This window comes from Tachysurus fulvidraco, chromosome 7 (assembly GCF_022655615.1).
Source record: "Tachysurus fulvidraco isolate hzauxx_2018 chromosome 7, HZAU_PFXX_2.0, whole genome shotgun sequence".
Taxonomy (NCBI): Eukaryota; Metazoa; Chordata; class Actinopteri; order Siluriformes; family Bagridae; genus Tachysurus; species Tachysurus fulvidraco.
The window spans coordinates 17,648,912-17,673,280 of record NC_062524.1 but is presented as its reverse complement, the minus strand read 5'-3'; the positions used below and the strand labels follow the sequence as shown (position 1 = coordinate 17,673,280).

The 24,369-nt window shown below is 39.3% G+C and overlaps 2 protein-coding genes and 1 long non-coding RNA gene across 6 annotated transcripts in view; 2 read left to right on the top strand and 1 right to left on the bottom strand.

Annotated features, from left to right (window-relative positions):
* Positions 1-3,436, top strand: part of LOC113660774 (CD209 antigen-like protein 2) — an 8,307-nt gene extending 4,871 nt beyond the window's left edge. Inside the window, exons 3-4 of one of the 2 annotated variants that reach the window (XM_027174560.2) lie at positions 175-275; positions 468-3,436. In XM_027174560.2, coding sequence (XP_027030361.2) covers positions 175-275; positions 468-615 — 249 coding nt within the window. In that variant the 3' untranslated portion in view covers positions 616-3,436. Of the gene's footprint in view, positions 1-174 lie in introns of both variants that reach the window. The other variant, XR_007143427.1, reaches the window with a different exon arrangement.
* On the bottom strand, positions 3,375-24,271 carry LOC113660775. 3 transcript variants are annotated; one of them, XR_007143433.1, is made up of 6 exons: positions 24,051-24,271; positions 17,889-18,029; positions 17,520-17,630; positions 17,292-17,398; positions 3,945-4,121; positions 3,375-3,489 (listed from the first exon to the last, which is right to left on the bottom strand). It is a non-coding gene; the product is annotated as an uncharacterized LOC113660775 (long non-coding RNA). The 3 variants fall into 3 exon arrangements; XR_007143432.1 differs by lacking the exons at positions 3,375-3,489; positions 3,945-4,121 and adding an exon at positions 13,846-14,304; XR_007143431.1 differs by lacking the exons at positions 3,375-3,489; positions 3,945-4,121 and having other exon boundaries at positions 17,012-17,398.
* Positions 6,454-12,008, top strand: LOC125145102 (low affinity immunoglobulin epsilon Fc receptor-like). The gene is made up of 5 exons (XM_047815774.1): positions 6,454-6,876; positions 8,189-8,569; positions 9,621-9,763; positions 10,021-10,127; positions 10,211-12,008. The coding sequence occupies exons 1-5, from the start codon at positions 6,726-6,728 to the stop codon at positions 10,350-10,352; spliced, it is 924 nt and encodes a 307-aa protein (XP_047671730.1). The 5' UTR covers positions 6,454-6,725; the 3' UTR covers positions 10,353-12,008.
* Positions 24,272-24,369: the final 98 nt, after the last annotated feature.

The window sequence follows — 24,369 nt, the reverse complement described above, 5'->3', positions numbered from 1 at the left end:
TGTGTGTGTGTGTGTGTGTGTGTGTGTGTGTGTGTGTGTGTGTGTGTGTGAGAGAGAGAGAGAGAGAGAGAGAGAGAGAGAGAGAGAGAGAGAGAGAGAGAGAGAGAGAGAGAGAAAGAGAGAGAGAGGGACTAAAGCCTTTATTAATCAGCTGTTTTTTTATGTCATTTAAAGGAGTTCATCGTTAAACAGCTGGACAACCCTCAGACTTGGATTGGTCTGAGTGACACAGTAAATGAGGGAGAATGCGTGGACGATACACCACTGAACACTGGGTAAGAAAATATTTCCCTGTTTTTATTGTGCAATACAAATGACATCATCTTAATGTTCTCCTGCTTGAACAAAGATTTTTTTCCTCGTTATACTTGTATTTTTCTGCATTTAAGTAAACAGAGGCTGAGAGAATTCAGTCCAATGTGTGGAACTGAAGGAAATTGAATCTGATCTGATTCTCTTGGTTTCAGGTACTGGGCTCAAAGGGAACCAAATAATGACGGTGAAGAGGACTGTGTTGTGATTTACGATTATGCTTCACATTCGACTGCCAACTGGAATGACCAGAAATGTTCTGCTAAATTACCCTGGATCTGTGAGAAACATGTTTTTCAATGACGTGTATCATTTTAAATGAAAAGTGCTAAATCTATACAATATCAAAGACAATATTTAGATTATAATTGAGTTTCAGTCTCTGCTCTTGTTTCCTCTGTAATCATTCACAGATACAGAGTGCACAAATACTTTTCTTTATCTCATAGATGTATTGTATATTTTTTATGATTTTGATGATCATGATGATGGAAGCAATATAAATGAGATAATTATAATTTAAGTCCATCTCAGTCACCGCTGTATTATACTGTATCTTATTGTTTCTAAAGCAGGGGTCTCCAACACAACACTCTGAGTAGCTCACCTAAAGGTTCATAGAATATGTACAAAATGGATAAAAATCAAATGAATGCCAAAAAATATTGTTAGTTTTTTGAACTGTGCCTGTCCTCTGACCACGATTTTAGCTTCACATTTTCTAGAATGTTGTATTGGACTCTACTGCTAATAAACTCTGCATACGGATTCTCTGACATCTGCTTCTGTGGGTTCATTACAATATCATGCAGCACAAAGACACAGGATGAGTATATTGTACACATTTATTATTAGAGCAGGTGGAGTTTAGAAAAGTACTATTATTATGGTTTAATTCTATTGTCTGTTTTATATGTTGGGGAAGAACTATATATGAGTCTGATGGTCAGACATCCACAGTCTTTTGTTCATATAATGTATAGATAGTCATTTCCTCTGCAGTCTCTCATTATTCACACTCTTAGGAGATAAACACACAGCTTGTCAGTTTATTAGTGAGTAAAAACAATCTTCTCAGTCCTGAAGATTGCTGCAGTTGTCAGTGTGTACTTTTTATTTTGTGAAATAGAGCGGGTGTTTATGCTGATCTTAGATCAGTGGACCGTGTGTCATTCAGTCTCAGTAGTAAAGCTGCAGTGTTTTTGATAAATAAGTAAATGTACAAATAATTGCATATCTTCATAAATAATAAAATAAATAAATTCATATGATTGTAACTGATCTATAAATCAGTCTTAAAACAGGTAAAACGTCTAATAGCTTTGTGTAATGACGTTAAGAGGAAGAAAAATATGATGAAGGTGCAATGTATTGTCACGAACACGGGATAACACAGACCCAAATGCAGGATGGCAAAAATAAACGGGGTTTAATAACAAAAAAACACGAAACAAGACACGGACTAGAGACAGGACTAGACAACAGTAGACAACAGTAGATTCTGCCGCACCAAGACCCAGCAGGATAGCTTTAGCGTGGACTGGCCGATTGGGAGCTTTTTTTATTCCCCCTGGACTTCGCGGTTTTGGTGACATCGGTCCGCACTTTTCCAGTGAGGGACGCCGCTCCGCTTCCAGTTTCTCCGCGGGGGGCGCCGCCTCACTTTCTGTTTGTGGGCCACGTCACCAGCCCGAGTTTTGTTTTGCTTTTTCGGTGTCCTGTGACATCGCCCCGCATTTGTTCCTGTCCGCGGGGGCTTTTGCAGGCCCGTGTTTCGCCCCATGGATTTTTCTGTGGATTTTTTTCTGTTCTGTGGAGGATTTTTCCTCCCCTCCCTCCCTCCCTTCCCGTTCCTGGTTTCGGAGAGGTGTGACTGGCCGCGGTGCGTCAGGGGTAGTGCTTGGCCCCCTGCTCGTCCGTGGATGTCGCTCGGGCCTTCAGCTCGGCCGTGGCCGTCGTTCGGCCCTTCAGCTCGGCTGTGGACGTCGCTCGGCCCTCTCTGGCTATGCCGCTGTGTGCCTTGCTCCCCCGACCTGCCTCGCTGTGTGCCTTGCTCCCCCCACCTGCCTCGCCGTGTACCTTGTGTGACGAATGTTAATATAAGTGTATGCTCAAAATATTAATGTATTTCACTAATCATCCTTTCATTTGTATGTATTTACTTAGTATTAATTTGTTCACGAAAACCTTATTATTTTGTTTCGTATCTTATTTTTGCCATTTTTGGAAAACGTTCTATATGTCTCTTGCGTGGCGAGGTCATTCTTGTTCAGCCCGCGCTGCTTCCTCAGACCGCGGTGAGCGCGCTGAGAGGTAAGCAGTTAGTGGTGCTCTCTCCATGTAAGCCTGTAAAAGTTTTGAAAAGTTGATTAAGTTTATAATATGTGGTAATATTATTGTTCACAGTTTTTAAATGTATTAGCAACTGTTTTACAAATGGATGGGTTGGATTTAATGGGTTTATTATCGAGTGCAGCTGTTCGATATATGTGTGTGCCCCGACAGACCGACAGACTACCTTTAATTTGTGCAGGTGAAAAATCACACACAGACTACGATACTTATGCTGTACTCTTTAATCTGTCCAGGTATTTACATTTGTTCTATCTCTCAATGTATTAATTTTGTATTAATTAGTTTATTTTGTAATTCTAATGGTTTATTTTCTAATTCTAATGGTTTCTAATGGGTAATTTAAAACTAGCTGCAGGAGATTATTCTGTACATCTGGACAAATGTAATGATTCATTTTGCATTCAATGCCATTCATAGTGTGTTTTATATATATTGTTTATTGTATGTTATTATTGTGATGTTTACTGAGATCACGGTGAGCGCGCTGAGGAGAGGTGAAAAATCACACACAGACTACGCTATATTCTTATGCCTTACTCTTTAATCTCTCCAGAATAATCTCCCCAGTTCAGCAGCAGCTCCAGTTCTTCCGGGTCTTTTGTTACACAACGCAGAGCATAGCAGTAGCCAGAGATAGGCCGGTTACACTTGCTTCCCCCACCTGGACCCCGTCAGGACTGTCAGGACGGATTGGCACGTCAGGAGTCGCGCCTTGAGGGGGGCTACTTCAGGACTCAGCCCGGACTTTGGCCACGTGCATTTGTTTACGTTCCTCGTAACGTGTCCGCCCTGCTTTTGTCTGCTCCTTCCGTTTCCACACACCTGTTTCAAATTGTCATTACCATTATGTATTTAACTGTGCCGCGTTGCCTTGTGCAGCACGGAATCTACTGTTGTTTTGTCCTGTTTTTACACTGCAAAAAATGCCCCCTTGAAACAAGCAAGATATGCTTAAATCTAGTTAAAGTGTACTAGAATCAAGCAAAAAAAATCTGCCAATGGGGTAAGCAAAATTGACTTGACAAGAATTCTTGAAAATAGCATAAATATCTAGTCACTAATAAATGCAATTAGATCTTAAAACTAGACAAAAATGCTTAAAACTGTGCAGTTTTTCTTTTTATAAGAATTGAATAATACATACATTTAGTGCAAATATTTTATCTCACTAAGGGTGCTTTCACACCTATAGTTTGGTTCATTTGGTCCGGACCAAAAGCAAAAAAATGATACATTGTATATTTTTAGCAGTTAAAAATATTCACACCATGCTTTACCTTTTCATTCACACCTTTTCACACCACACTGATCGTTCTGTTCCGCATCAGTTGAAACGAACCAAAATGCAGTCATGTGATAACATCCATATCACTCATTTGCCATGTCTTTGAGCGTTTTTCCTAAACTGCTTCTCGATTGGTCAGAATAAACGTGTGGGAAATTTCAACGAAACTCTGCAAGTAAACAAAAAGAGGAAAATACAGGAAAATACAGCATACAGTACACCATAGAGAGACGACTGCACGCTGCAATTATGTTCGTGGTTGTAATCTATTGCATCGCTTGTATACAGCACTCTATGCAAAGTCTTAATTTTCAGAATGAAGCACGGATGCAGCTTGAAAATATAATTTTAATGCACTGCAAACGGCGAAGACGCATCGCAAGACACTTCAGGAGGCGGCGAGCATTACTTTTGCGAAACTGTGACATGCTCATCTTCCGAAAATATTGCCAACGACCCACTACGGCAGCTGGTTTAGTCCAAAATGCGCAATACTTTTTGCAGTTAGGTCTATTCAATCTCGGATCGTGTTCTCACCACAAACGAACCGTACCAGAGTTCGTTTTAAAGGGTACCGAGACCACCTCTTCAAGGAGGTCTCGGTACACTTGTTTGGTCCGCTTTTGGTGCGCACCAGAGTTCGATTGCTGCATTCACATTAGTGAATTAATACATAAAACTGCAAAAACTTTCTCGTGTTCCTGAATGGAGTAGGGGATAGCAATTTTGTTTAGCATGTAAGAGTTTCAGGGTTCGAAACCACCCTTGTACAGTATTTTTTCTAAAACTTTATAATAAAGATTTATTAGCTGACATTAGTTACCACATTACTTAACATGAACTAATAATGAACTGCACTTCTACAGCATTTATTAATTTTGTTCATGTTATTTTCAACATTTACTAATACATTACTAACACCGTGTTAACATTAGTTAATATTGTTAGTTATAAATTAAATTAGTTAATAATACTGTGAACTAACATGAACAAAGAATACACTTTATTTTAACAAAGATTACTACATACAATAATTTATTGCTCATGGTTAGTAAAAATTTAGCATAAAATGTCATACATCAAAACACTCAGCACGATGAGGGGAACTGACGTCACGTGTAGCCCCGCCCCCAAAATTAGCGAAATAAAAAAATTAGCACAACATGGACATGTGACATATCAAAACACTCAGCACAATGAGGGGAATTTGCCACGTGCAAGCACATTCACATTTTCTTTAGGAAATGTACCGTTCTAGTTTACTGGCTATCAGACATAGACTAAGGATAGCGGAGCTAATAATGAGCAGCACGCCTACAAAAGGAATGGCTAATGTTAATTTAGAGGGAGTCACCGATGTTAAAATAACTAACAACGAGGACATTCCTGAACACACATGGCCATATATGAGGGAGATGTTTGAAATAATCGGCGTCAAAAAGGATTCCTGGCGAATGCGTTGCGAATTGTGTCAACCATGGGTGGTTCTAGCCCTTTTTTAGGGTGGCTTCAGCCCCCTGTCTGTAATCTCAGCCACCCTAAAACTATAAGGATAATTTTTACTTTCATAAATAAACAATAAAAATTACGTTAAAATGCAGGACATGTCGTCGATGGGAAAGAAAATTATTTATCAGTTTGATCCAAGAGAGATTTTTTTTACTTTGCTTTTATTCCATACTTTTACATGCGTGTGTTGTAGTCTTTCAAAAGTGCATCTTCAGCTGTCTGCTTTATTTGAACAGAAAAGCACAGGTACGTGCAGCGTGCACGCGCAGTAAGAGCTGGAGGCGTTTATCTATAATGTTAATCGGCGGAAAAGACGCAAAGACGGCAACCAAAAGCAGTGAAATTTCACTATTCTTATTACCAGAGATGTCATATAATATTAAATATAAAACTCTTCTTGTTTTAAATTCTCATTGAGGGCTAAACCCCCTAAAGATGAAATCCTAGAACCGCCCCTGGTGTCAACCCAAAAAACATGAAGTGCTTAATTTAATTAACACTAACTTTGTCATTTGTAAAACATCACAATAATTTTGAGTTGTTTTCAAGGACAGAGCTGGAATCTCCCTACAGTTTGGGATATGGCCTTGGTGATACACTTGGTATACATTATATATTGGGTCACCTGAACTTTCCTGCTATATATGGTTGTTTTCTGATCTCATCCCTACTGAACACCTTTGGGATGAATGTGAACGCTGACTCCACCCTACCTCACCTACATCAGTGCCTGCCTTTCGTAACAATCTTGTGGCTGATGAACACAAATATCCATCAGCACACTCCAAAATTATATATTCATATATTCATATATATATATATATATATATATATATATATATATATATATATATATATATATATATATATATATATATATATATATAAACATGACGTCCAGTTACCAGCATGACACTAAACAGGTAGTAGTATCGGCGACTTTTTATTTAAGTACATGTCAGAGCCCATACTTCTTTACTTTAACTTGAGTAAAAGAGTGTAGTCACTACTTCTACTTTTACTGGAGTCTTTTAAAAAATGAGTATCTGTACTTCTACTTGAGAAAAGGATGTGTGTACTTTTGCCACCTCTGGTTTTGAGCACTAAACAATTACAGACTCTGGGATTGGGTGACTCCCAAATGGAAAGCAAGATAATTACTTCCCTAAAAAACTCTTCACATAACCGAACTACAAAGTGTCTCATTAATGTTTAACACAGCAAAGACCAGTGACTCTGAGATTGTGAGTTTTGTAGGTCAGACATGTCTCACACTATTTCTGAACATGTGTACTACGCCAAGGAAAGAGGAAAGTGCATTGAGAGGGTGGTGAAACTCTACGAGGACGCAGACGCTGTTAGTCCTCATAACCTCAAAACAAAGATGGTGGATGGCATGTATATTGGACACTCAGGTAAAAATTTTCAATACAGTTCGATTCCAATTGTACTTGTGTATTTTTTTGTTGATACCAAGATACACACAAGACCCCAATGCTGCCTTACAAAAATCCCAGGGAAAAAAATCCCTGTAATAATGATGAGTAAGAAGATTTAGAGGAGCCAGTTCCAAAAGGCAACCAGTCGTCTTCTGGGAATTGTGTGATGTGCTGAATTTTAAATTATAAGCTGATTATAAATAATAAAAATTTCACAGAAAAAAAACCCTCTTTTCTGTTGTAATTTGAATATTGATGACTGAAAAACAAAAATAAGGATTTAGTGTCTTCTTTAATCTGATATGATTAGAATGACTGAAATGTTGAAAAGAAGTCTGCTAGATTATTTACTGTGAATATGAGTCTAAAGCATGTATATTTTACTGACTGGGTTAAATGTACTTATTGGTGTATTTATTTAACAAAAGTACACAAAACAAGGAAAAATAAAGGAAGTAACATTTCCTTTACAGTAACAATGTAGACTGATGTGGGGAATTGGCTTTTGAACTCAATTTGTATGTTTTTTTCTGGTACTTTTTGCTTTTTGGCTACTGAGGTTTGACGTCACTGCATTTAAGCCTTTGGAAGTTCAGCTCATGATTAGAACCATTTAAGGTGTTGATGATTTTTAATTTAGTAACAATGATTAATGATTTGAGAAATTTTGCTGTTTTAAATGTAAAAATGTTAACAAGTAAACTTAAGTTTGAATTTCAGTAAAATATTAATTACAAGATTTACATTTACTTGGTTTTTTTAATTCTTGAAATCCTGGTTGTCTTGTAAACTGTTAGAACAGGATTTGTTCAATTTATGGATATTTTATGTGTGGAAATTTATTGAGTATATGATCAGAATATCTAATTTTCAAACATTAAATGGAATTTCTAATTTTATCATGTTTAGTGAGACTGGCACTTCTGATATGGAGAAATTTACTCTGAAGAAACATGAACATTCAAAGTTTAATGTAAAATATTTTCTTTTATTAACTGAAAGATAAAGAAAAAAAGGTTGGTCAGGGAATGATAGATTAATTATTGTTGAACGAGAACTTAGAACTAAGGTCATGATAAATGGATAAATTGGAATGGTGGCCAAATTTCTCTGCTATAAGAGGAATAAAACACCACAGGATATGCTGTTGTAGGAAAACAATCATCTCGTCTATAAGAGTAACTACAATTGGTATTGGACTACATGACATCACGCAGTCTTTTATTTCTTGCATGAATGCTCAGATGAAATGAAACTACAACAAATCCGACCTCTGTGTCCCTTATAGGACGAACCACTGCAGGGGACAGATTTTACAATCCAGCTGTGGCGTGTATGCTGCTGCTGGGTTTTGTCCTGCTGACTGCTGCCACAGTACTGTGGGTCAAATTCAGCATCCTCAACACAGAATTAGACAAGTTACAGAGCACACATCGCACTCTTATAATAGAGAGAGACCAATTACAGACCAGATACAAGCACCTGTCTTTAGAGAGAAATCGCTTATGGAAAATTCAAATGAGTTTTGAGAGAGACCATCTGAAGGGCAGAAATAACAACCTGACAATAAACAGAGATAAACAAGAGGCCAAAATTATGAGCTTGGAATATGGAATGAAGCAACTACAGGAGATGATGGATGAACTTCAAAACCTGTTGAACAACATTGGTGAGGAGAATCTTTAAACCCTTCCATTTAGTACCTCTGTGCCAAACATCATTTCCACATGTGCTCCGTTTAAGTTTCACCTTGTTCTTTGTTTTGATTCATGTCCTGTCTTTATGCATCATGCCATTTTCTGTTTCCCACATGTGACCTCACCTGTTTCCAGTTTTACTCTTGATTTGTGTTCTTATTTAGACCCTTGTGCATGTAGTTTTGTGTTTAGCAAAGTTTAGTATTCCAATCATATTCTGTTCCTAAGCTGTATTTGCCACATACAGTATTGAATTTTCTTTGTTTTTCTTACTAATGAGTAGCCTTTTCCACTTGTGTCCTCATGGCCTGCATCTGTTCTTGAGCAGATGCAGACACGTGACACAGAACATAAACAAAAGCACATGGCCAAAAGTCGGGGCTCGATCCGGACAAGGGCTTCTGCCAAATGCTGTAAATGTAAATGTCCAACACTATGTTCTCCCCAGAGGCTGAAGGGGCCACCTCCTGTGCTGAGCTCTGAGCCTACAACTTGGCTGACAGCGCAGCCTCCAACACAGACTTTCTCCAGAGGTCAATGTTGTGGCCTACAAGCCTGCTTCAAAGCTGTGAAACACAGGCAATGGGGCCACCTCCCAAAACCTGTTGCAAGCCATGCCCCTTCTTATTTGCATATTAGTGTAAATAACCACAGTGATAGGATAAATCCAGCATGTGACAGCTTTTAATAACGGCTCATCTCATACTTTCCCATCAGTGAAAAAGTAGGACAGGGCATGAACAAAACAAAAATGTGAAATAATAACACAAAACAAGCCAAACAAATAAATAAGTAAACAACCAGGAAAAAAACATTTAATAATTAAAATTCAGTTTTGGACAAAATCCTTCAAACCCTCCTTGATGTGCTGTTATTGGAAACTAATTACCTCCAGGTGCTTCTCATCATACCACTTCAGCATTGATAATCTTCCTGGAAAAAACAGCATTTTATTACCAATGTATTTCCAAAAGATTCGTACATAAGTGTTACTTACTGTAACGTCTCCCACTGTGTGCTCAGCTACACAAACCCAAATTGAATGGAGATACTTCAACTCTAGTTTTTACTACTTCTCTACTGGGATGAAGAACTGGATTGAGAGCAGACAGAACTGTAGAAACAGACTGGCAGACCTGGTGATCATAGACAGCACAGCAGAGCAGGTGAGTGTGTGTGTGTGTGTGTGTGTGTGTGTGTGTGAGAGAGAGAGAGAGAGAGAGAGAGAGAGAGAGAGAGAGAGAGAGAGAGAGAGAGAGAGAGAGGGAGAAAGAGACAGAGTGGGAAAGTGAGTGAGACAGAGAGACAAAGAGAGAGTGAGAGTAAAAGAGCAAGACAGAGAAAGAGCAAGTGCTAGAAAGAGAGCGAGCAAACAAACCTACAGTACTGTACATATATTGAGATATTCTGCTGTCCTTTGCAGTTCATCCCTAAATGGCTACTAAATAGTGAAACAGCTTGGATTGATCTGAGTGACATAGAGAAAGAGGGGGTGTGGAAATGGGTGGAAGGAACAACACTGACAACTGGGTAAGAGATCATAAACTCAGTCTACACTGCTAAATTTTGTGAAGGCAACTGAGCACCGATTAATCTGAATCTCTGGATTTCAGGCTCTGGAACACAGGAGAACCCAATCATATGAAACCTGATGAGGACTCTGTCAAGATTTTGGGCAGCAGTAATAGCTGGAATGACAGATCATGCTGTGATCATTTACTGTTTATCTGTGAATTGAACACATCTAATTTGTGAGGTTGTGTCATGGCCACCACAAACGATCATTGTTTCACATTACAGTCTGTTCTGTTTCCCACCTTGACAGTGCTCACCGGTTTTGGGTTGGTCTCTGTATTTAATTTCCTGTATTTGGTTTTCACTGCTTTTATAAAACTGTGAAGAACTGTGTAATGAAACTGAGTTTTCAATAATAATTACTGCATTTATAATAATCATAATACAGTTATTACACCATGCTCAATGTAAGGATTGCATGTCAATAAATATAAACATATCTGTTATTTTAAATGGTCTAGTAAATTTTGTACTATTTCTTTTTATTGTTATATTTCTTTTGTTTGTTGTTGCAAAGGAGAACTAAGGAAAGCCACATTGAGATAACATGGATATTTCTGGCCATATAGTGTGTTTTGAGCACTCTGACAGAGTACAGACTCTGGCACTGGGTGACTCCCAAATGGGCAGCAAGATAATTACTTCCCTAAAAAAGTCTTCATATAGAAGCAACTTCCTCACATAACCGAACTACAAAGGTTAAAGTGTCTCATTTACGTTTGACACAGCAAAGACCAGCGACACTGTGGTTTTGAGTTTTGTAGATCAGACATGTCTCACACCATTTCTGAGCATGTGAACTATGCCAAGGAAAGAGGAAAGTGCATTGAGAGGGCGGTGAAACTCCACGAGAATGCAGACACTGTTAGTCGTTACAACATTAAAACTAAGATAGTGGATGGCATGAAGACTCGACACACAGGTAAAAATTTTCAGTACAGTTCGATTCCAATTTTACTTGTGTATTTTTTTGTTGATACCAATACACACAAGACCACAATACTGCCTTACAGAAATCCTGGGGGAAAAAAATCCCTTTAATAATGATGAGAAAGAATGTTTAGTTTCAAAAGGCAACCAGTCGTCTTCTGGGTATTGTGTGATGTGCTGAATTTTAAATGTCACCCATAGTATAATAAGAATTACACAGAAGAAAACCCTCTTTTCTGCTGCATTTTGAATATTGGTGACTTGGTGTCTTCTTTAATGTGACATGATTAGGATGACTGAAATGTTGAAAAGAAGTCTGCTAAATTATTTACCGTGAATACCGTCACGGTATTCCGTCTAAAGCATGTAAATTTTACTGACTGGGTTAAATGTAGTTATTGATGTATTTATTTAACAAAAGTTCACAAAACAAGAAAAAAATAAAGGAAGTAACATTTCCTTTACAGTAACAATGTAGACTAATGTGGGGAATTGGCTTTTAAATTCGATTTGCATGGTTTTTTTTGGTACTTTTTGCATTTTGGCCACTAAAGTTTGACATCACTGCCTTTAAGCCTTTGGAAGTTCAGCACATGATTATAACCATTTAAGGTGTTAATGGTTTTTAATTTAGTAACAATGATTAGTTATTTGGGAAATGTTGGTGTTTGGTGTTTTAACTGTAAAAAAATTAACAAGCACCTTAAGTTTGAATTTCAGTAAACTTTGTTTTTAGCTTTTTGTAATTCTTCAAATCCTGGCTGGCTTGTAAACCTTTGTTATAATAGGGTTTGTTAAATGTAAATTCCAGCTTCACTTCCAAGAACGACAACTGCTCTGATCTTCAGGAGAACTTGGAAGAACGTCTGACTCTTCAGAAATTTCTCTGTTGCATCCGGACTCTTGTGCAGTAAGCCAATGCAAGTAACCGTTTTCTTTACCAACCAATTTAGATGCGTAATTTAAGTATGAACCTTGTATTGTGTCTTAAGGTGAATTTAAGTTTCCGGTGACGATTTCCCAGTTAGGGTGTGATTAATTTTGAAATTTAAGCTTGCCATTCCTTTCCTTCCTTTCTCTAATTTCTTCTTTCCAGTCTCTTCCTCCCTTTCCCCAATTTTCTTTTCTTTTGTGTTATTTTATTTTCATCTTTGTTTTCCCTATTTCTTTTGTTTGTTTGTGTAGTTAGTTTTATGTTGTGTTTGTCTCATTCATTAAATGTCATATTTTTGTGCCACAAGTGATTGTCTCTGAGCATCGCTCACAAACTTAAGGTACCTGCAACATCTGGTCTGAACTACATGCTCTATTAAGTTAATTTAATTTACATTACGGTATAAAGTAAAAGCGAAGTGAATCTTTCTCGGCCGGGAAGATACCGCCTTCATAGAATTAATAAAGGTTACACGGACTGTTCGCCGGACGAACAGACCAAATAAGTGTAACGTTAATTCCATTACCGTTAATTTCAACTTAGGTTAAAATATTTAGAGTCACTATAACGCGTTATAATTACTCAGAAATATTTACCTTGCTTCGCAAGCCAAAATCGCTACATATGTATTATACTTTCATTAACTGAAATAAGGAAAAAGCTTTAAATAGCTTCATTATTGTTGAAGGAGTACTTAGGTTACGATAAATGGATAAATTGGAACGGTGGCCAAATTTCTCTGCTATAAGAGGAATAAAACACTACAGGATATGCTGTTGTAGGAAAAGAATTATATAGTCTGTAAGAGTAACTACAATTGGTATTGGACTACATGACATAATGCAGTCTTTTATTTCTTGCAAGAATGCTCAGATGAAATGAAACTCCAACAAATTTGCCTCTGTGTCCCTTATAGGACGAACCACTGCAGGGGACAGATGTTACAATCCGGCTGTGGCGTGTGTGCTGCTGCTGGGTTTTCTCCTGCTGACTGCTGCCACAGTACTCTGGGTCAAATTCAGCATCGTCAACATAGAATTAAACAAGTTACAGGGCATATATCACACTCTTATAATAGAGAGAGACCAATTACAGACCAGTTACAAGCGCCTGACTTTAGAGAGAAATTGCTTATGGATGAGAAACATTCAAATAAGTTTAGAGAGAGACCATCTGAAGGGCAGAAATAACAACCTGACAATAAACGGAGATAAACAAGAGGCCAAAATTACGAGCTTGGAAATGAGAAAGATGAACTTCAAAACCTGTTGAGCAACATTAGTGAGGAGAATAATTCTGAGGTCAAAACATAATTTTTAGTGAAATGTTAGAAAAGTTTTTATTGTTATTATTAAGAATAATTAATTAAATTTATTTTTCTACGATAGATAATTTGATTGGGACAATTTCCAAACAACTCATATGTGCAACCAATGAAATTGTTATTAATCAACAAATTAAAAAAAGAATGTCAGTTGTGGAAAAAAAAAATAGCAACCAACTCTCAACTAACAAATAAACAAACTGTCATGACTCAGCCCGGACTTTGGCCACGTGCATCTGTTTACGTTTTTCGTCACGTGTCTGCCCCGCCTTCGTCTGCTCCTCCCTGTCTACACACCTGTTCCCTATTGTGATTACCCTGTGTATTTAACTGTGCCGCGTTGCCTTGTGCAGCGCGGAATCTACTGTTGTCTTGTCCTGTCTCTAGTCCGTGTGTTGTTTCATGTCCTTTTGTCATTAAACCCTGTTGATTTGGCTATCCTGCATTTGGGTCCGCATCCTTACCCCGCGTCATGACACAAAATTTTTTTTACTCGTAGATTTAATTTAAACAAGAATTTATTGCCAATTGTACAAAAAATAATAAACATGAATTTAAACAAACAAATAAACAAGCACCACACATCATCAAGTTACATCATCACAGCTTACTGATCAGATGGTACAGCTGATTATTTAAGTGGCAAAAATACAAACAATGCACTAATTAAGAGGGAGAAATTTAGCCACTAGGGGGCAGTGTAATAGGGAGGCAGAGTAATGCACAGAATAGATGTGATGGAAGATGCATCACTGATTTGAAGTGAAAGCCTTTAGCTTGATTTATTTGTGAATGTTATTATTTCTCACAAATCACCTCTCTTCTCACAAACTCAGCCTTGCTTTTCAAAGCAAGGTCTGTCATTCCAGTTATGCCTTTGCGGTAACCCGATCTCAGCACAGTCCTCATTTCCTTTATTATCTGGCTGAGAATAACCCCAGTGCCTGAAACCAAGATATATCTGATTTATTGTTCAGTTACACTCAGTTCTACAACTTTCGCTCAACACTCTTAGTGTTCACTGTGATTCCTAACAAACCATAACATCTTTGACAAATAAGAATGTAACATGAAATAGTGTTTTCTGGGTTTCTGATTCGTTCAGTTTTATTTCGTTTATGAATTTTCGATCATATGATAGACGAACACGCTACAAGCAGTGTGTCTGGTACGATACTTTGGCCTCCTGCCTTGTGAGATGCCTCACCGCAGTCTCCTAGCGATCGACAGAGTGCAGTTGTCTCTGTGTTAGAGCACACATTATTTTTTGTGTCATTGGTATTTCAAAGCCCAATATTAAAAGCATGTCTTCCAAGCACCCAAGTACTGTAGGTCTCCTGCTGTGAGCGAATGAGCATGTCTTAACAAGTAGAAAAACCTAAATGCAGGGATAACATAAATGGGGGTTTAATTGAAGGGGAGGGGGTAACAAATGGCTAGAATATAACAAATGGCTAGAAACACATGCAAGCTGGAAACAAAACATGGGAAGACAGAAACAGGAGCAAAAAAAAAAAAACAACAAATAAGAGACAAGGACTCAGCAACAAAACAGACACAAGACAACTGGTATAAACTAGAACGGTACATTTCCTAAAGAAAATGTTAATGTGCTTGCACGTGGCAAGTTCCCCTCATCGTGCTGAGTGTTTTGATATGTCACATGTCCATGTTGTGCTAAATTTTTGATTTCACTAATTTTGGGGGCGGGGCTACACGTGATGTCAGTTCCCCTCATCATGCTGAGTGTTTTGATATGTCACATGTCCATGTTGTGCTAAATTTTTTATTTCGCTAATTTTGGGGGCGGGGCTACACATGACGTCAGTTCCCCTCATCGTGCTGAGTGTTTTATGTTGTGTAACTGAGATATGGCTTCTTTATATTGCAATATGGTTCGAAAGGTGCACTACATGGTTGCTAGGGTATGGCTACACAGTTACTATGGTTATATTTGCAGACTAGTTTCTCACCTGCAACAAAAGAGCACACCTGAAAATCCATTTATCTTTTCCTGAAACATGCGCCATGAAGATCTTGAACTAAAGCATCAGAGATTTTACTGGGAAAAAATATAATCACGTTACAATAAGGATCATTAGTTCAAATTTAATGTATTAACTAACATTTACTAACCATGAGCAATAAATGATTGTATGTAGTAATCTTTGTTAAAATAAAGTTTATTCTTTGTTCATGTTAGTTCACAGTATATTAACTAATGTTAACACGCTGTTAGTAAAGTATTAGTAAATGTTGAAATTAACATGAACAAAATTAATAAATGCTGTAGAAGTGCAGTTCATTATCAGTTCATGTTAAGTAATGTGGTAACTAATGTCAACTAATGAACCTTTATTATAAAGTGTTAGAAAAAAACTGTACAAGGGTGCATTCGAAACCCGAATCTCTTGCATGATAAGTGAATTGCTATCCCCTACTCCATTCAGGAACACGAGAAAGCCTTTGCAGTTTTATGTATTAATTCACTAATGTGAAGAATGGCGAGTCTAACAGTACCCAAGATTTATTATATTAAAGTCATTCTTATCATTCTTTATGATATACGTGTCATATGTTTAAAAAATAATTATGTAATGTGAGGAGACAAAGAAAAAATCCGCTTAATTTGAATTAATGGGTGGCTCTTAAAAGAGCCGTTGCTGTTCTTAAAAGGACAATAGTTTAAAGTGAAATAAAAAATTATAAAAACTACACTGATAGTTGAAAACAACAAAAAGTTATACAAATGGCAGAAACAACAACATATGTGACTGCCGAGAAACAACAACATATGTGACCGCCGTGCTGTCCAAGGCATGCCACCAACTCGTTTTAAGCATTATATACACGGTTAAATGTTATATTGTTTGAAAGCTTAGACTCTCGGGATTTTATTAAGCCCAAACACAAAGCATAATATGATTTATAGCCATCATACTAATTTAATCCAACTTGATAGTCACTGGAAATAGGCGGCGCTTACCTTTCTTCACTGGGGTAATATTTTCCAAAACGAATGCTTGTAAAAAATCCCCAAGAGTCTAAGGAACTGTAATATGTAAGCCTTTTAATCCAAAACGCTTTAATCCAAAATGCGTTTCTGACCGAAACACACAGCACTTCCGTCCTTTGTTTCGGCTCTCACTTGTCCTAGGAGGCTTAAAAAACTACACTGAGCCGTCAAACGAAAATCATGAAAATAGGGGGCGATCCCACAATATATATATATATATATATATATATATATATATATATATATATATATATATATATATATATATATATGAAATGAAACTGAAGCTCACTGTGAAATATAGCAACAAGCTTTAATAAAGACCTTTACACAGATTCACTGGTGTCTGTTGCCCTCTTTTGGATGTTAGCACATCTACAGAGAGATTCCCCATTCAAGTCTATGGGGAAAAAACACCCCTTTGAGCTTCCATACTGGGAATTCTGGAATTCTGATCGCTTACAAAACAGATAGCACACCTCTCCTCAATGAGCCGGTCGATTTGACACCTCATTTATGGGTCTATGACAAAAGCTGCGGGACAAGTTACGCGCCAAAAAAGTGTCCGGAATAATAATAATAATAATAATAATAATAATAATAATAATAATAATAATAATAATAATAAGTATGCAAGATAATAAGAATGTGCTTTAGCAAGCACATTAATAAGTATGCAAGAGAATAAGAATGTGCTTTGCAAGCACATTAATAAGAAGAACAATCATTGAAACACAAGTAACAGGTGTGCAGAAGCAGGAACGGATTAAGGATGGGTGGGGCAAATACAGGTCCACAAAACAAAAACTAAAGCACATGGCACAAAACACAAAAACTGCCAGAATGTCCCCCTGGTGTTCACGTAGGGAGTAGTCCCAGCCATTCCTGACACCTGCTGTACATGTTTTCTCTTACCCGTTGGTCAGTAGTGTGCCGTCCACCCATTACCATGTTCCCTCTTCTTCTCTATCATTTAAACCAATCCATTTCCGACTTCCTTGCAGCTCTTTTACGATGAAATCCTGTGTGTTCGGAAGCATGGTAAAAGAACGTGAGCTTTCTCTCTCACACACACACACACACACACACACACACACACACACACACACACACACACACACACACACACACACACACACAAACCTGTTTCTCTTTGCTGTTAATGATCACCAGGTCTGCACAGTCCAGTTCTTCATGTCAGAGAAGTAGTAAAGACTGGAGCCAAGCGTTTCCATTTCAGCTTGTCCTGCCTATCTGATCACAGAGTAGGGCAGCAATTAAATTCAGCAATTTTCCATACCTTTTTTTTTCACATAGCACTTGGATTTAACAGATTCTTAAACACCATATCTTAAAGTAATAAGGAAAAATTATACCAGGCTGTTAAATGTGGAATGCATCCAAATTGTGTGTAACGTTCCTGAGAGATTTGGTCTCTAATTTAAACATTTTACAGGCAGATTTTTATATTTGCTCACCTAAGCATTCGACATATTCTGAATATCTACTCACTTATGTCCTGAAGATGATCTCTCTCCTGCTTTAACTGTTTGTTTAGGTTGTGTTCAGTAACTAATTTGACCCACAGCACTGTGATGGCAGTCAGCAGAACAAACAGCAGCAGCGCACACACTGCAGCCAGTCTGTACATTCCTAGAGGAGGAATAAACACAAGTTTCGTTCAATCTTTAGTTTAATCTTTAAATCTAGAATATTTGTTCAAATACTCTATACTACCAGTAATGATTATGTAATAAATTTCATAGACTCCCTTATCACAGATTTATATTTCTGAATGTAATCCAACTTTAAAGGGGTTTTCTGTTCATAATGAAAGAAATTAAGCTCCTATTTTAAAAAAAAAAACCAAAAACAATAAAGCCAATATGCAATCATGCAAGCAAATAGCTCTAGCACAGTTCTAGTTATATAAAAAAAATAGACAGGCAAAAGACTATTGTGTCAAATAAATTCAATCCAGACATTTGTCTTATTAAAAAACAAAACTGCATTTTGCTTCTGAATCTTTTGGCTTTCCATAGCTCCGAGCTCCGTGCTTCCAGCTCCCGTGTCTCATGTGAGTGAACAGGTGAAATATTAGTGGTATCCCAGACTGTTTCCCTGAAAGGCTTCTAGAAACCTAGCCGTGATGCTCACCATCAACTAGTGGCCATCCTGAGGTGTGGAAGCTGTCTGTCTTTGGGGTTCACTTAATTAGTTTAATTTCTCAAACTACCGTACTACTCTTTTCTTGCTTGGGAAAGTGTTGTCATGGTGATCAATATAGTATACTATAGTTTATAGTAATTTTTTCATCTAGCCATGGGGGTCACAGTCCAGTGCCTTCTGTGCCAGTCCCAAGCCCGGATAAATAGAGAGGGTTGCGTCAGGAAGGGCATCCGGCATAAAACCTTGCCAAATCTAACCATGCAAATCGTCAGTACGAAATTCATACCAGATCGGTCGAGGCCCGGATTAACAACGACCGCCATCGGCGCCGGTGGAAATTGGGCTACTGTTGGTCAAAGAAGTAGAGGAGGGAGGACAGTGCACAGACAGAGAGAGAAGAGGAAAGGTAAGAGTGTAGGACTGAGAATAGGAACTCTGAATGTTGGTATTATGACAGGGAAAGGTAGAGAGCTGGCTGATATAATGGAGAGAAGGAAGGTGGATATACTGTGTGTACAGGAGACCAGGTGGAAGGGTAGCAAGGCTTGTAGTATAGGAGCAGGATTCAAGCTGTTATATTATGGTGTGGATAGTAAGAGAAATGGGGTAGACGTGGTCCGGAAGGAGGAGTTTTTGATGAATGTTCTGGAGGTGAAGAGAGTGTCTGACAGGGTGATGAGTCTGAAGTTAAAAATTGAAGGGGTGATGTTGAATGTTGTTAGTGGTTATGCCCCACAGGTAGGTTGTGAGTTAGAGGAGAAAGAGAGATTCTGGAGTGAATTAGATGAGATGCTGGAGAGTATTCCTACAGGTGAGAGAGTGGAGAGAGGGGTTTTAATGAACATGTGGGTGAGGGGAACACAGGTGATGAGGAGGTGATGAGCAAGTTTGGAGTTAAGGAAAGGAACCATGAAGGACAGATGGTAGTGGACTTTGCTAAGAGGATGGACATGGCTGTGGTTAACACTTATTTTCAGAAGAGGGAGGAACATAGAGTGACTTACAAGAGTGGAGGTAGGAGAACACAGGTAGACTACATTCTATGTAGAAGAGGCAATCTGAAAGAGATTAGTGATTGTAAAGTGGTAGTGGGAGAGAGTGTAGCCGGACAGCATAGCATGATGGTGTGTAGGATGACTCTGATGGTCTGTAAGATGAAGAGGTCAAAAATAGAGAAGAAAACCAAGTGGTGGAAGCTGAAAAAGGAGGAATGTTGTGAGGAATTTAGACAGAAGTTGAAAATGGAAATGAGAGGAAAATGAGAGGGAAAAAAGAGTAGAAGGGGTGAAATCTGTGGAACAGAAAGTAGATAAGATTAGTAAGGATGAAGTCAGGAAGGCTTTGAAAAGGGTGAAAAGTGGAAAGGCAGTTGGTCCTGATGACATCCCGGTAGAGGTCTGGAAGGGTCTAGGAGAGGCAGCAGTGGAATTTTTAACTAGTTTGTTCAACAGGGTTTTAGAGAGTGAGAGGATGCCTGAGGAATGGAGAAGAAGTGTGTTAGTGCCGATCTTTAAGAATAAGGGTGATGTGCAGAGTTGCAGCAACTATAGGGGGATAAAGTTGATGAGCCATACAATGAAGCTGTGGGAAAGAGTAGTGGAAGCTAGGTTAAGGAAGGTAGTGGAAATTTGTGAGCAGCAGTATGGCTTCATGCCAAGAAAGAGCACAACAGATGCAATTTTTGCTATGAGAATTTTGATGGAGAAGTATAGGTATGGTCAGAGGGAGTTGCACTGTGTGTTTGTAGACTTGGAGAAAGCATATGACAGGGTGCCAAGAGAAGAGCTGTGGTACTGTATGAGGAAGTCAGGAGTAGCAGAGAAGTATGTCAAAGTGGTGCAGGACATGTATGAGAGGAGCAGGACAGTGGTGAGGTGTGCGGTAGGTCAGACAGAGGAGTTCAAAGTGGAGGTGGGACTGCATCAGGGATCGGCTCTGAGCCCCTTCCTGTTTCCTATAGTGATGGACCAGTTGTCATAGGAGGTCAGACAGGAGTCTCCTTGGACGATGATGTTTGCAGATGACATTGTGATCTGTAGTGAGAGCAGGGAGCAGGTGCAGGAAAACCTGGAGTGGAGAGAAGAGGAATGAAAGTCAGTTGTAGTAAGACTGAGTACATGTGTGTGAATGAAAGGGAGGGAAGTAAGGTTACAGGGTGAAGAAGGTACAGGAGTTTAAGTACTTGGGGTCAACAGTCCAGAGTAATGGAGAGAGTGGGTGTACAGGACAGTGGTGAGGCCAGCCATGCTGTATGGTTTAGAGACAGTGTCACTGAAGAAGAGACAGGAGTCAGATATAGAGGTAGCTGAGCTGATGTTGAGGTTCTCTTTGGTAGTGAAAAAATTGGAAAGGATTAGGAATGAGTACGTCAGAGGGACAGCTCATGTTGGACGTTTGGAGGACAAGGTTAGGGAGGCCAGATTAAGATGGGTTGGACATGTTCAGAGGAGGGAGAGTGAATATTGGTAGGAGAATGTTGGACATGGAGCTGCCAGGCAGGAGTCAAAGAGGAAGGCCAAAGAGGAGGTATATGGATGCAATTAATGAGGATATGAAGCTAGTGGGTGCAAGTGTTGAGGATGCAGAAGAAAGGGATAGGTGGAGAGAGATGATTTGCTGTGGCGACCTCTGAAGGGAAAAGCTGAAAGAAGAAGAATGTAAGTGCACGGTAAGGTTTTCATGACTTTTATTTTGAAATTGCCACTTTTCGATTGTTACGTCACTTGGTGTCCACAGGTGCATATAATCTGGGAGTTTGTGTGTGGATGCAGGGGGAAAGGGGGTGAGTAGCTGGGACACTCACTTTCTGTTGACCGTTTCGTTTTGTACGTTTCGTTTCTTTGGATATACATTTCCTTTGAACGTTTCTTTTTGATTTACAGTTACTTCTTTTTCTATTTTTTGGAGATTATTTCATCTTGCCACCATTCTGCTAAACATCACAATAAACCACCTGAATGCAACTGAAACGCGTCATCTTTAACTCCCTCTACTCAGCCTCTTAGCGGCTACTGGTTGCTGCTACAAAGAAGATAGTATATTGTAATTTTTTGGCTGAAAAGGAAAAAAAAATATAAATGAATCTAGTGTTAAAGAAACAGTAACTAGTATATAGACAGTCGTATCTCATTCGCATTATCAAATGTAATTGAAATTAAAATCGAAACAAAGGCCCTGTGGTTTAGCATATCTGTCCAGGATCATAGAAAATGCACAAGCAAACAATGGAAAGGAGAAGTGGGTTTTTCATTAGAAAGAAACTGCTGCATCTTTGTTTTCATGGAGATGTTGTTCAGCAACAGAGTTCCGGACACCGTCATTTAGCTAGACGGGCTCACCTTGTTTATGTGTAAGAACTCTGTGCTTGTTTCTAGTTACTACTCATTGCTAATGGAGTTTGTGACTGTTTGATGCAGGCCATTTTATTTACAACAGGAATTCACCACGGTTTTCATTGTTGGAGGTTACTGTAATGTGTCTGTCTGTGTTTTCCCCTTGTTTCTGTCTGCCGTCTCTCCCTGATGTTTATTGTTTTGCTCCGCCCACTCATTGCTCACCATGGACACTAATCACATTCCATCTCTTCCCCAGGTGTCTTGTCTTTGTCTCTAATCGTCTCTGCTTTGTTATTGGCTCCTGTCCACTATATTTACTCTGTCTGTTCACTTCCCTGTGGTTGGTCATTGTTTGTGTTTGTGTTTGTATCTGTATCTGTATCTGTATCTGGTCTGTGCCGTTCTCTGTTCCTGTTCAGTGTCCCGATCTGTTTTGCCTGCCTACTGTTTGTTTGTGTTTTGTTTATTAAAACCTTAAAACTGCATTTGGATCCTTACTCGCCTTTGTCTCACCATGTCACATCGTGACAGAACGACCAACCACATGGATCCAGCAGAAATCCTGTTTTGTCTACGTCAGGAGGACGCCCCAGTTGAGGAATACACGGAGGTATTCTTGGACCTGTGCAACGAGGTCAACTTTGGGGAGAAGGCTCTCAAGGACATTTTTAAGTACGGACTAAAGGACATCCTGCGGTATCTGATGCCGTCTACTCGAGAGATAAAAACATTCTCAGAGTTCGTCAACTTGGCGTTGCTCCTGGACGGGTCCACGCTGAGCGTGAGCAGTGTAGAGACGGAAGCCGGCCGTAAGTATTTTTTGGGGGGGGGCAGCAAGCATCGGGGTCCGTGGGCCACAGAGTGGAATCAGCCACGGACGCCCGAATGCTCCACAGTGCCTCCGCCCAGACCAGTCCCGTGCACACCCGTGATTGAGCCAGTTCCCATGGCTACCGTACTGGCGAGCTCGGCTGAGGTCCGTGCTAACCGGCTGGTCTCCAAACTGGCGGATACCCTGATGAGGTCGGCTCGGGCGGCCGGCATCCCTAAGCCGCCAGCTGGACCAGCCGGGTCGCCGGAACCAGCCGGGTCGCCGGAACCGACCGGGTCGATGGAACCTGCCGAACCGACCGGGTCGACGGAACCGACCGGGTCGATGGAACCAGCCGAACCGACCGGGTCGACGGAACCGACCGGGAGCAAAACAATAAACATCAGGGAGAGACGGCAGACAGAAACAAGGGGAAAACACAGACAGACACATTACAGTTACATCCTCCGCAGCGCTAATGCTAAAGAGGCTCTATGTGAACTCTATGGGGCTATTAGCGATCTGCAGAATGTTCAGACTGTGTAACTAATTAGCTCTGTCTTTATTTTATCTAGCACCCTGGTCCTGGAGAAACGTTGTCTCATTTCACTGTGTACTGCAACAGCTATATATGGTTGAAATGATAATAAAAGCTTCTTGAATTGAGACTAAAGAAACTTTTCACACTTGAAAATTGTGACTCAAGTGAAGAAGTGTGACACACACACACACACACACACACACACACACACACACACACACACACACACACAAAGCATTTAGAAGACACCCTTGTCCAGAGTGACTTACATTTTTTTAATTTTAATTTCTACAACTGAGCAATTGAGGATAAAGGCCTTGCTCAGGCCTTATGACAGGCCTTATCCAACACCCTAATCACTAGTTTACCAAGTTCCCACATACACACGCGCACACACACACACATCTTATACACATAAACACACACATACTAACTGACACACATATGTACACATATTCACACGCACACACTTATACACACATGCGTGCACACATTGGTGGACTTGGGATTCAAACTCACGACCTTCCGATCAGTAGTCCAATACCCTAATCACTAGGCTACCAAGTTCCCACATACAAGCTTGTGGTTCTGAGCATATAATTCCTTGGTCAGCACTGAACGTTTCATTGTTGAGCTACTGATAGATTTGCCAATGGAATGCTAAAAATCTTGAGAGAACACAAATAACTATTTGTGACATTTTTAATACATTATATCAAAGCATTAAAAGTAAATTCTGTGTGTGTGTGTGTGTGTGTGTGTGTGTGTGTGTGTGTGTGTGTGTGTGTGTGTGAGTGTGTATGTGTGTCTGTGTGTACCTGATTTCTTATTTCCCTCATTGCTTATGGTCACTCGAGTCCTCGGAGGGTCATTTGCATGGATGTCTTCGTACTTTGCGACAGCTAATGTGTCGTCTGCTGAAAATCCTTATTTTGCATAAAAATTTCTAATCATCTCTGTTTCTAATTATACTGATCAGCTTTCAGGCTAGTAGAGAAGCACAAAAACCAGTCAGCACTTTCAGGAGCCCACCTGCAGTTCAATTCGGTTCAGTTTTATTTGTGTGGCACTTTGAACTTTATATAACTTGTTTTGCAGAACCAAAAACACTCACGCAAACAAACACAGAAATATACA

Coding starts and splice junctions, on each gene's coding strand:
- LOC125145102 (XM_047815774.1), top strand. CDS start 6,726: ATGTCTCACACTATTTCTGAACATGTGTACTACGCCAAGGAAAGAGGA. Junction 8,570..9,620: donor AAACCTGTTGAACAACATTG/GTGAGGAGAATC, acceptor CTGTGTGCTCAG/CTACACAAACCCAAATTGAA. Junction 10,128..10,210: donor GGAACAACACTGACAACTGG/GTAAGAGATCAT, acceptor TCTGGATTTCAG/GCTCTGGAACACAGGAGAAC.